Consider the following 13,120-nt stretch of genomic DNA (forward strand, 5'->3'; position numbering starts at 1 on the left):
AGAGAAGAAAAAAACATATATAAGTCGCTCTGAGTATAAGTATAAGTATATAAGTATAAATATAAGTATAAGTCGCACTCCGGCCCAAACTATGAAAAAAGGTCCAACTTATGGTCTGGGAAATATGGTAATTGAAAAATCAATCGCTATAATTGTTAGTTAGGCCCGAGCGCCACAAGCTGGCGAGAGGCCTATTAATCTCGTAAGGCCGTGCGAAGCACGGCTGCGAAAGTGCGCACATAGTGTGCACGAAATCGAGCGCGAAGCGCTCGCCCACTTCCAAACACTCACTAACGCACTCCTTCACTCACGCACGCCCCGTGCATACTAATTAGTAGTAGGAAAATGGAACATTACCGTTGTAAACAGGCGAAGCCCGTGCAAAAGTGCGCACTAAACGAGCACTTTATATGGACTTTATATAAAGCACTCATTTGCGCTAAGTAGCTCACGAATACGTTCCCCATCTCTTGCATGTTCCGTGCATATAAGCATGTAATGCAAAAATTGAACATTATTACTGTTTAGAGGGCCAAAAACACAAAGTGGGTGGAGCCCACTCAAAATTAACAAAAGTACCCGTCAGTGACCAGGGACCCACGCTTTCCGAAAATGTATAGTTTATGATATTTGAAAAATGGGAAACATTGTTTTCGCATCGGAATATTTAGGCCCGAGCCCCAGCAGGGCGGAGGGCCTATTGCTGTCTGACCAAACATGCGGGCTGCGCCCGCATGTTTGGTACCCTGTCGCCCCTGGCAAGTACAGTGTACTAGCCCATGCCGAAGGCATGGATCATGCATACTTACTCCTGCTATGACAGAAATAGTCAACAATGAGTGAATGGGCTATGCTCATTCACTCATTGTTGACAACAGCAGCGCGAAGCGCTGCATTCCTCCAAAAACCCTCCTGGCATCGTCCCGTACGCGAGAATCCATGCCGCAGGCATGGGCCATGCTTGTATTTGCTCAAATCAATGGAAGTCTATGGGGAGTGGGCGGGGCATCCCGACGGAATAGGGAGTGGCGCTCGTAATGATGATTCCACCTCATGGCGGCATGGGGAAGGCTTAGAGCTTTCAAACGATGTATAATTTGTTGTTATAGTGGAAACGACTATATAGTTTTTGCTAAAAATATTATTATGTTTTACACTTTAACAAACTCCTCCTAGTGCGTTTTGCCCACCGTCTTCAAAATCGGTGTACGTCCTCTAGACAAGTGGTGCATCTAAAGTTATCCAAATTTTAAGGATAACTTTTACGGTCTCTGTGCGACGGAGCCGCAAACGTTTCCCAGAATTCTGACTATTTGGCCTTCAGAGTGGCCTATAAACAATAGAGTTTTTCCAAATGACATAACATTTTGCACACAATTCTCATTTGCCATCCCCAAAATAAAAGTATGAGAGCCAAAGTCATATTTGGTAAAGCGTAGCCGTAGCGATGACAGAAACATCCCATGATATCCCAATGGGGAAACCGCAAAATCTCTAAAATGACCACATTTTTACACTTCACACTTTAATGAACTCCTCCTAGGGCAAAAGCCCGATCAAGTTCATATTTGGGGAGAATCATCTACACAAGCGGGGCATCAAAAGTTATCCATCTTTTGATTTTAAGTACTAGGGTCTCTGTGCGGTAGAGCCGCAAATATATGTCACAAATGGGAAAAACGCCAAATCCTTGAAATGTTCACATTTACGCTTCACACTTTAATGAACTCCTCTGTGGGCAATAGCTCGATCAAGCTCATATTTGGGGAAAATCATCTACACAAGCGGGGCATCAAAAGTTATCCATATTTTATTCCAAGTGTCACGGTCTCTGTGCGCTGGAGCCGCACATTCGACCGATATTTGTGTTCATTTGCACTGGTTAAGCACAGCATTGTACATGTACAATGTGTCGCTGTCTTAGTTCTTAGACAATTGCGTTAGCGCCATCTCTGTAAAATGCAGAGAGCAGAGTCGGAAGGCCAGCGGCCCGCGAGGGCCGTTGGATGCCGCTTGCGGCTTTAATATTCTTTCTTCTTTCTTTCTTTCTTTTCGGGACCAACCCCCCTATTTTTCACCCAGTGAACATTGACGAAAAGTCACAAAAATTTGCACACCTCTAAAAATCGTGCCTTTCTACATTCTGGCTATTTCCCTTTTCTAAAATAAAAAAATTGGCGCGTCAGCGCCCCCAAATGTACCAAAAATGCATTGAGAGATAGGAAATGACCCCAAAAAAATCGGATCGTAGAATCATGAAATTTGGCGCAGAGGTAGATGGTGACAAGAGAAGTAAAAAATATTATCTCGGCAACACCGTCCGCCCAACCAAATGTCGGCCATATTGCTTCAAAAATGGCTAAGCATGACTCGGGAGTTTTTCCAAACGTCGTACTTTTACGAACTCCTCCCAGGGCGTTGGCCCTAAAAAGCTGAAATATGGTGAAAATGCTACTGAGGAGTGGGACATCAAAAGTTATTCAAATTACATTGATACCTGTCACGGTCTCTGAGCGGCGAAGCCGCAAACTGTAGCTAGAATTTCAGAAATCTCCCAAATTTAACATTTCTGCCGTTTGCGCAGATAAAGTCCGAATTGCGTCAAATTAGAATCAGTTGTTAAACTCTTTGCCCTAAACCTACTTGAGGTGAAATAAATTAAGTTGGCGCCACAGCGCCCCCTACAGATTTTATATGGAGGTTAAATGTTTAGTTTTGCGAAATTATATGAAATTTGACACACAACTCAATTTTAGCATCCCCATCAAAAAAGTCAATGAGACCCATGTCATAATTGTTATGGTTTTGCCATAGCGATGACCAAAACCTCCCATGTTATTCCAATGGGGAAATCGCCAGAACATGTTTACACTTTAGACTTTCACAAACTCCTCCCCCTCAGGGCGTTAGCCCTATTAACCTGAAATTTGGTGAAACTCATCTTCAGGGGTGGACCATCAAAAGTTATCCACATTTTTATTCAAAGAGTCACGGTGTCTGTGCGGCAAAACCACACATTTTGCCAAGAATTCAGAATAAAATTGCTTTTTGATGTAAAACAAAGGGGAGAAGATGTGACAGCGTCACAGATTCAGCAGTAGGCGTAATAAAAGGACAATTGGGGCGCGTTAGCCCCGCCCCCTCCTCTTGCGGGATGGCGGCGTGGCGAGGGCTGATCATTGCCGCTTGCGGCTTTAATTACTTTTATTTTGTACTTACATTTTTTATTTTTTTCATTGTTGTTCAACTATTCTGTGTTGTCATGGAAACGATCGGTAAATGTTGAAAAATCGAACAATTCAAGGTTTTTTGTTGTTTGTCCGAGGTTAAAAGTGTTTATTGTTGTTGATAAAGGTGAGTGTTTAACTCTTTTCAGCACATTCCTATTACAAAGGTGCGCTCAAGCTGCTTTTGTGATTGTGTTGTTGTTTATTTGTGTTTTTTTGTTTGTTTGTGTGCCCAGGACGAGCCCTCCGTACTGCTGCGCTGACCTCTACTCGCTCAGAACCGGAGAAATGGTCAAATCCATTCAATTCAAAACCCCCATCTACGACCTGCACTGCAACAAACAGTACGTGTGTCTGCAAGAGCTCTGACTCGCTTAGAACAAGCTCTGACTCGCTTAGAAGGAGCTCTGACTCGCTTAGAACAAGCTCTGACTCGCTTAGAAGGAGCTCTGACTCGCTTAGAACAAGCTCTGACTCGCTTAGGAGCTCTGACTCGCTTAGAAGGAGCTCTGACTCGCTTAGAAGGAGCTCTGACTCGCTTAGAAGGAGCTCTGACTCGCTTAGAAGGAGCTCTGACTCGCTTAGAAGGAGCTCTGAAGGAGCTCTGACTCGCTTAGAACGAGCTCTGACTCGTTTAGAACGAGCTCTGACTCGCTTAGAACAAGCTCTGACTCGCTTAGAAGGAGCTCTGACTCGCTTAGAACAAGCTCTGACTCGCTTAGAACGAGCTCTGACTCGTTTAGAACGAGCTCTGACTCGCTTAGAAAGACTGACTCGTTAGAACGAGCTCTGACTCGTTTAGAAAGACTCTGACTCGTCCATGTCTCGTTGCAGTGTCCTGGTGGTCAGTTTACAGGAGAAGATCGCCGCCTTCGACAGCTGCTCTTTCACCAAGAAGTTCTTTGTCACAAGTGAGTGGAAATGTTACGCTTGAGCACGGCCGTGTTCAGGGCCGTGTTCAGGGCGGTGCTCAGGGTGGTGTTCAGGGCGGTGTTCAGGGCGGTGCTCAGGGCGGTGCTCAGGGTGGTGTTCAGGGCGGTGTTCAGGGCCGTGTTCAGGGCGGTGTTCAGGGCGGTGCTCAGGGTGGTGTTCAGGGTGGTGTTCAGGGCCGTGTTCAGGGCGGTGCTCAGGGCGGTGCTCAGGGTGGTGTTCAGGGCGGTGTTCAGGGCGGTGCTCAGGGCGGCGTTCAGGCTGGTGTTCATGTGATGTTTGAGCGAGGTTTACTCAAGGTTTCTACGATATTTAAGGAAGGTTTCAGCGAGGTTCATGTGATGTTTAAGCGAGGTTCATGTGATGTTTGAGCGAGGTTCATGTGATGTTTGAGCGAGGTTCATGTGATGTTTGAGCGAGGTTCATGTGATGTTTGAGCGAGGTTCATGTGATGTTTGAGCGAGGTTCATGTGATGTTTGAGCGAGGTTCATGTGATGTTTGAGCGAGGTTCATGTGATGTTTGAGCGAGGTTCATGTGATGTTTGAGCGAGGTTCATGTGATGTTTAAGCGAGGTTCATGTGATGTTTGAGCGAGGTTCATGTGATGTTTGAGCGAGGTTCATGTGATGTTTGAGCGAGGTTCATGTGATGTTTAAGCGAGGTTCAAGTGATGTTTGAGCGAGGTTCATGTGATGTTTAAGCGAGGTTCATGTGATGTTTGAGCGAGGTTCATGTGATGTTTAAGCGAGGTTCATGTGATGTTTAAGCGAGGTTTATGTGATGTTTAAGCGAGGTTCATGTGATGTTTGAGCGAGGTTCATGTGATGTTTGAGCGAGGTTCATGTGATGTTTGAGCGAGGTTCATGTGATGTTTGAGCGAGGTTCATGTGATGTTTGAGCGAGGTTCATGTGATGTTTGAGCGAGGTTCATGTGATGTTTAAGCGAGGTTCAAGTGATGTTTGAGCGAGGTTCATGTGATGTTTAAGCGAGGTTCATGTGATGTTTGAGCGAGGTTCATGTGATGTTTAAGCGAGGTTCATGTGATGTTTGAGCGAGGTTCATGTGATGTTTGAGCGAGGTTCATGTGATGTTTAAGCGAGGTTCATGTGATGTTTGAGCGAGGTTCATGTGATGTTTGAGCGAGGTTCATGTGATGTTTGAGCGAGGTTCATGTGATGTTTGAGCGAGGTTCATGTGATGTTTGAGCGAGGTTCATGTGATGTTTGAGCGAGGTTCATGTGATGTTTGAGCGAGGTTCATGTGATGTTTGAGCGAGGTTCATGTGATGTTTGAGCGAGGTTCATGTGATGTTTGAGCGAGGTTCATGTGATGTTTAAGCGAGGTTCATGTGATGTTTGAGCGAGGTTCATGTGATGTTTGAGCGAGGTTCATGTGATGTTTGAGCGAGGTTCATGTGATGTTTAAGCGAGGTTCAAGTGATGTTTGAGCGAGGTTCATGTGATGTTTAAGCGAGGTTCATGTGATGTTTGAGCGAGGTTCATGTGATGTTTAAGCGAGGTTCATGTGATGTTTAAGCGAGGTTTATGTGATGTTTAAGCGAGGTTCATGTGATGTTTGAGCGAGGTTCATGTGATGTTTGAGCGAGGTTCATGTGATGTTTGAGCGAGGTTCATGTGATGTTTGAGCGAGGTTCATGTGATGTTTAAGCGAGGTTCATGTGATGTTTGAGCGAGGTTCATGTGATGTTTGAGCGAGGTTCATGTGATGTTTGAGCGAGGTTCATGTGATGTTTGAGCGAGGTTCATGTGATGTTTAAGCGAGGTTCATGTGATGTTTGAGCGAGGTTCATGTGATGTTTAAGCGAGGTTCATGTGATGTTTAAGCGAGGTTCATGTGATGTTTAAGCGAGGTTCATGTGATGTTTGAGCGAGGTTCATGTGATGTTTGAGCGAGGTTCATGTGATGTTTGAGCGAGGTTCATGTGATGTTTGAGCGAGGTTCATGTGATGTTTGAGCGAGGTTCATGTGATGTTTGAGCGAGGTTCATGTGATGTTTGAGCGAGGTTCATGTGATGTTTGAGCGAGGTTCATGTGATGTTTGAGCGAGGTTCATGTGATGTTTAAGCGAGGTTCATGTGATGTTTGAGCGAGGTTCATGTGATGTTTGAGCGAGGTTCATGTGATGTTTGAGCGAGGTTCATGTGATGTTTGAGCGAGGTTCATGTGATGTTTAAGCGAGGTTCATGTGATGTTTGAGCGAGGTTCATGTGATGTTTGAGCGAGGTTCATGTGATGTTTGAGCGAGGTTCATGTGATGTTTGAGCGAGGTTCATGTGATGTTTAAGCGAGGTTCATGTGATGTTTGAGCGAGGTTCATGTGATGTTTGAGCGAGGTTCATGTGATGTTTAAGCGAGGTTCATGTGATGTTTGAGCGAGGTTCATGTGATGTTTGAGCGAGGTTCATGTGATGTTTGAGCGAGGTTCATGTGATGTTTGAGCGAGGTTCATGTGATGTTTGAGCGAGGTTCATGTGATGTTTGAGCGAGGTTCATGTGATGTTTGAGCGAGGTTCATGTGATGTTTAAGCGAGGTTCATGTGATGTTTGAGCGAGGTTCATGTGATGTTTGAGCGAGGTTCATGTGATGTTTGAGCGAGGTTCATGTGATGTTTAAGCGAGGTTCAAGTGATGTTTGAGCGAGGTTCATGTGATGTTTAAGCGAGGTTCATGTGATGTTTGAGCGAGGTTCATGTGATGTTTAAGCGAGGTTCATGTGATGTTTAAGCGAGGTTTATGTGATGTTTAAGCGAGGTTCATGTGATGTTTGAGCGAGGTTCATGTGATGTTTGAGCGAGGTTCATGTGATGTTTGAGCGAGGTTCATGTGATGTTTGAGCGAGGTTCATGTGATGTTTAAGCGAGGTTCATGTGATGTTTGAGTGAGGTTCATGTGATGTTTGAGCGAGGTTCATGTGATGTTTGAGCGAGGTTCATGTGATGTTTGAGCGAGGTTCATGTGATGTTTGAGCGAGGTTTATGTGATGTTTAAGCGAGGTTCATGTGATGTTTGAGTGAGGTTCATGTGATGTTTAAGCGAGGTTTAAGCGATGTCCATGCGATGTTTAGGCGAGTCCTCCGTGTTTGCGCTCAGCGGCGTGTGAAGGGCCCACAGTTCCTGAGAGCTGCTCTTCACAAACAACAACATCCAGATTCCTGAGCTCTGATGCGGCGAGCGTGAGTCTGAGTGTCAGGCTGGCCACGCTCAGACCAAACAACTCCTGAGCAGCCACTCCAGCGCTGCGCCGCACGGACACGCCCACACGGACACGGACACGCCCACACGGACACGCCCACACGCCCGGCCTCTGCGCGTCTCTCCGGGCCTCTAGACCACGCCTCTTCTGTCCCACTGTAAACAAGGCCTCGCTTTTAGTTGACACACTTTTCACACCACTTCAACTGCAGCGGCGCCAAAACTCAAGAGGACCAATCTGGAGCTGACCCGGGACTTAAGAGGGACTAAAAAGGGACTAAAGACGGACTAAAGAGGGACTAAAGACGGACCGGGACTAAAGACGGACTAAAGAGGGACAAAAGAGGGACTAAAGACGGACTAAAGAGGGACTAAAGAGGGACAAAAGAAGGACTAAAGAGGGACTAAAGACGGACTGGGACTAAAGAGGGACTAAAGAAGGACTAAAGAGTGACAAAAGAGGGACCAAAGAGGGACCAAAGAGGGACCAAAGAGGGACCGGGACTAAAGAGGGACTAAAGACGGACTAAAGAGGGACTAAAGAGGGACTAAAGAAGGACTAAAGAGTGACTAAAGAGGGACCAAAGAGGGACCAAAGAGGGACCGGGACTAAAGAGGGACTAAAGACGGACTAAAGAGGGACTAAAGAGGGACTAAAGACGGACCAGGACTAAAGAGGGACTAAAGAAGGACTAAAGACGGACTAAAGACGGACTAAAGAGGGACATAAGAAGAACTAAAGAGGGACTAAAGACGGACTAAAGACGGACTAAAGAGGGACTAAAGAAGGACTAAAGAGTGACTAAAGAGGGACCAAAGAGGGACCAAAGAGGGACCGGGACTAAAGAGGGACTAAAGACGGACTAAAGAGGGACTAAAGAGGGACAAAAGAAGGACTAAAGAGGGACTAAAGACGGACCGGGACTAAAGAAGGACTAAAGACGGACTAAAGACGGACAAAAGAAGGACTAAAGAGGGACTAAAGAGGGACTAAAGACGGACCGGGACTAAAGAGGGACTAAAGAAGGACTAAAGAGTGACTAAAGAGGGACCAAAGAGGGACCAAAGAGGGACCGGGACTAAAGAGGGACTAAAGAGGGACTAAAGACGGACTAAAGACGGACTAAAGAGGGACTAAAGAGGGACTAAAGAAGGACTAAAGAGGGACCAAAGAGGGACCGGGACTAAAGAGGGACTAAAGAGGGACCAAAGAGGGACCAAAGAGGGACCGGGACTAAAGACGGACTAAATACGGACTAAAGAGGGACAAAAGAAGGACTAAAGAGGGACTAAAGAGGGACTAAAGAAGGACTAAAGAGGGACTAAAGAGGGACCAAAGAGGGACCTGGACTAAAGAGGAACTAAAGAGGGACCGGGACTAAAAAGGGACTAAAGGGGGACCTGGACTAAAGACGGACTAAAGACGGACTAAAGAGGGACAAAAGAAGGACTAAAGAGGGACTAAAGAGGGACTAAAGACGGACTAAAGAGGGACTAAAGAGGGACTAAAGAGGAACCGGGACTGAAGAGGGACTGAAGAGGAACCTGGACTGACGAGGGACTAAAGCGGAACCGGGACTGAAGAGGGACTAAAGAGGGACTAAAAAGGGACTAAAGAGGGACCAGATCTGGACCAAATCTGAACTAAACTCGGCCCACATTAGTCTTGGGAGTTACTTTATATCGACTTAACGGAGAAGAAAACACGTTTTAAGGGCGCAGTACCTTTTTCTTTACACTAGGAGGAGACTTTGAGTTATTTCCTCGAGTACGATAAGATTTGAGCTGTAGAGGGTCAAATATGCCACTTAAACTCCTCAAATTAAAGTACAAAAACGTGGTCTTCAAACGATATTGTGATAAAATGTGTTACTTTTGCTAATTTTACCTAATTTTTGGCTTTTGTTTTGAACTCGTATATACATATATATAGTCAAAAGGAAACAGCAACAGTTTCTCGTTTTTGTTTTGCGGTCTTGCGGCCCTAAACTAGCTCGTTTGCTCATGACAGGGGGAGATAAAGGACACTTCAACTCACCCACAAGTCATAAACGTTAGCTTATCTAACTTTATCTTAGCTTTATCTACTTTTCTGTTGTTTACCGCATTTTCTTCTGTTAAATACCAGGTACAAACTCAATATTTAGCCATGTTATTGACTTTAATACTACTCTTTTACATTTTAGTTGTGTTTTGAGCTCTTAAAAAGGCAAACTCAGTGTCATTTGCTTTTTCACCCTTGTTATTCCACGAAATGTGTGTGAAATTCACTATATTTGATCTTCTTTTAGCTACACCAACAATGGTTCAGCCTTTATTTGTTTCTTTCTGACTTTGTAGCACATTATTAACCCACGCCGTCCGGGCCAAACACTCTCTGCTCTCCTTACTTCATCTCTTTGTCTCTTTCCCGTCTCCGCCGCCGCCGCCATTTTGTCTCGGCGCGCTCAGGGAAAAGGCCACGGCGTATTACGAGAGCCATCGCGTCCACTTAAAGTCATCGGCTGCTGTAAACTGACCTTATACATCCCCCGTAATGTGTCTCCGCTCCGTCTGCCGCTCTTCCCCATCTCCGTCTGGACCCGGCGCAAACATGCCCCCGTCGTTATCGTTATTAATCGCCCGCTCGTTCGTGACGTGGTTCTTCGGGAGGTGAACGCCGTAAACAATGAGACTCTGGCGTTCTGGAGACTTGAAAGGATCGCTGCGGTCACTAAAAGACGTGATTTGGACTTAAGAAGAAAGAAAAAACGAACCTAAACGGAGCTGGAATTGTGTTTAGCTTCATTTACGCTGGTTTTATTCAGACTCACGAAAAAACCCTGTTTCAAATTTCCCAGATTTTCCCAGGTTTCTGCGATGTTTTGGCGAGGTTTCTGCGAGGTCCATGCAATGTTTGTGATGTTTAAGCAAGGTTTCTGTGAGGTTTCTGCAAGCTTCATGCGATGTTTAAGCAAGGTTTATGTAAGGGTTTTGGCGAGGTTTCTGCAATGTTAAGCGAGGTTTCTGCGATGTTTTGGCGAGGTTTCTGCGAGGTTTTGGCAAGGTTTTGGCGAGGTTTCTGCGATGTTTTGGCAATGTTTCTACCAGGTTTTGGTGAGGTTTTGGCGAGGTTTCTGCGAGGTTTTGGCGAGGTTTCTGCGATGTTTAAGCAAGGTTTCTGCGATGTTTTGGCGAGGTTTCTGCGATGTTTAAGCAAGGTTTCTGCGATGTTTTGGCGAGGTTTCTGCGATGTTTAAGCAAGGTTTCTGCGATGTTTTGGCGAGGTTTCTGCAAGGTTTTGGCAAGGTTTTGGCGAGGTTTCTCTGAGGTTTTGGCGAGGTTTCTGCCAGGTTTTGGTGAGGTTTTGGCGAGGTTTCTCTGAGGTTTTGGCGAGGTTTCTGCCAGGTTTTGGTGAGGTTTTGGCGAGGTTTCTCTGAGGTTCTGGCGAGGTTTCTGCGATGTTTTGGCAATGTTTCTACCAGGTTTTGGTGAGGTTTTGGCGAGGTTTCTGCGAGGTTTTGGCGAGGTTTCTGCGATGTTTAAGCGAGGTTTCTGCGATGTTTTGGCGAGGTTTCTGCAAGGTTTTGGTGAGGTTTTGGCGAGGTTTCTGCGAGGTTCATGCAAGGATTCTGCCAGGTTCACATAAGGTTTCTGCGAAGTTTCGGCAAGGTTTATGTGATGTTTAAGCAATGGGACTTGAAAGGATCGCTGCTGTCACTAAAAAGACGTGATTTAAACTTCAGAAGAAATAAAAAACTAACCTAAACGGAGCTGGAATTGTATTTAGCTTCATTTACGCTGGTTTTATTGAGCCTCACGAAAATACCCTGTTTCAAATTTCCCAGATTTGTGTCGTGAAAGGTAGAAATCTGCAGTTTTCAAGTCCATTAATCATCTCTGGACTACTAGGGATGTCACGATATTTAATTTTACTGTTACGGGTATTTTTGTAAGGAGAAACATCACAATTTAACGATTTTTCACGATTATCGGAACGTGACAAATTAAAAGCAAAATCCTTAATTTCTTTCACTCTCATACATCGTCACTGTTAGTGAAGTTATTGTGATGTAAAACGCTACATAAAGCTCACTGTACATTCTTTACATACATTTGTTGGTCCAGTTTTAATATAAATATCATAATTTTGCTTTTTAAATAGTCACTATTATTAGTTTTCAGTTCTTTACGATTATATTGTGGCAGAATAATCACGATTATCGATGAATCTTGACATCCCTATCACAGACTCACCTTCATTACGACTGCGTGCTGTCGGGGCAAGCTAGCTTTCGTGCCTTTCCCCATTGTAATACCCTCAGCTGCCAGTAGATGGAGTGCTAACACAAATTATGATGAGGAAAGAACTGATTGAAGTTGATTTTTTGGGGGTTTTATGTTTAAATGTTCACGATAATACATTTCAGGCCAGAAAAAATAAGAAATAAAAACATATTCAAAGATAAAAAAAAAAAAAAAAATGTTTCTATAATTGTGTTTGTCCCTCATATCGCAATAAATATCGTACTGTGAAATTAATATCGTGGTTACATGAATTATAAACCTGGATTTATTTTCTGTTTTAGACCACAGTTTGACCCAGTGTTGGTCAAGCTCACTATTTTGGACAAAAGTTGGACCCAGCGTTGGTCAAAACTCACTTTTCTGGACCACAATTGGACCTAGTGTTGGTCAAACTCACTTTTCTGGACCACAATTGGACCTAGTGTTGGTCAAACTCACTTTTCTGGACCACAATTGGACCTAGTGTTGGTCAAACTCACTTTTCTGGACCACGGTTGGACCCAGCGTTGGTCAAAGCTCAGGAACATTGACTTCCACAGATTTGACCTTCTGGCTTCGAGTCTCATTAGTTCAGAGTTCTTTTTTCCGCTCTAAACTAGACGTCTCCGCTCTGTCATCGGGAGTGCGTCCGCTCGCTCCCAGATGACACGCAAACTCGTGTTTTCAGGGAGTAAATTACACCTTTGCGCGGCCCAGACATGTGCAAAAACACGGCTGTGATCCCGGCTCTAAATATACGTGACGGACGGCGTGCGGTTTTGTCACTATAACGTTTTACTGCTTCTAATTTGGAGCGTTTAAGAGATTGGACGTTTCAGATTTGACCCCGGTGAAAGTTCGCCGCTCGTAATGATACACTCGGAAATCCTGTGTAGTTGTGTTGTGGCAGGTTGCTATGACGAACACTCACCGTCCAACGACATGAATGAAAAGGCGCACAACCGTCACTGCGGCTGTTTAATCAATCAACTTTGAATAGACTCGATTAGACTCTGATTAGGTTTGAGAAGAGTCTGTCAGTAAAAGCGTGCGGTTTGGAGTCCAGACGTTTTGGAGGAATAAAACGGTCTTGTTTATGTCCAGGAAAGACATTTGTATTTGTGTGTAGTAAAATAAATAGATTGACAATTATAGTGATACTTTTCATTGATATTTCACTCTCTAAACTGACTATGTTCAGTTTAAGTCGCACCAGCCCAAAAATGCATAATAGAGATGCATCATTTTCGTGCCTTTTTGTGCTTTTTGATGGTTTTTCGTGCTTTTTTTGTGAATTTTCTCGTGCTTTTTTGTGCTTTTTTCGTGCTTTTAACTTATTCAGTCCAATAAAGCCCTGCATCATTAAAAAAGGAGAAACCCACTCCAAGCCCACTGATTTTTCAAATTCCCCCCCAAAATGTTCAAACGTTGAGAGATTAAAGGACAAATATTATGCATTCTTTGTCTTGTTTTCAGCCTCTA

General features: G+C 44.5%; 1 protein-coding gene across 1 annotated transcript in view; it reads left to right on the forward strand.

Annotated features, from left to right (window-relative positions):
* The window catches only part of bcas3 (BCAS3 microtubule associated cell migration factor), a 244,269-nt gene that overhangs the window by 48,234 nt on the left and 182,915 nt on the right, over positions 1 to 13,120 (forward strand). Inside the window, exons 8-9 of the mRNA XM_072457138.1 lie at positions 3,464 to 3,571; positions 4,062 to 4,138. Coding sequence (XP_072313239.1) covers positions 3,464 to 3,571; positions 4,062 to 4,138 — 185 coding nt within the window. The remainder of the gene's footprint in view (positions 1 to 3,463; positions 3,572 to 4,061; positions 4,139 to 13,120) is intronic.

The sequence above is a fragment of the Eucyclogobius newberryi genome, unplaced genomic scaffold, assembly GCF_026437365.1.
Source record: "Eucyclogobius newberryi isolate DKJ021-1_F unplaced genomic scaffold, fEucNew1.0.hap1 SCAF_10, whole genome shotgun sequence".
NCBI classification, from domain to species: domain Eukaryota; kingdom Metazoa; phylum Chordata; class Actinopteri; order Gobiiformes; family Gobiidae; genus Eucyclogobius; species Eucyclogobius newberryi.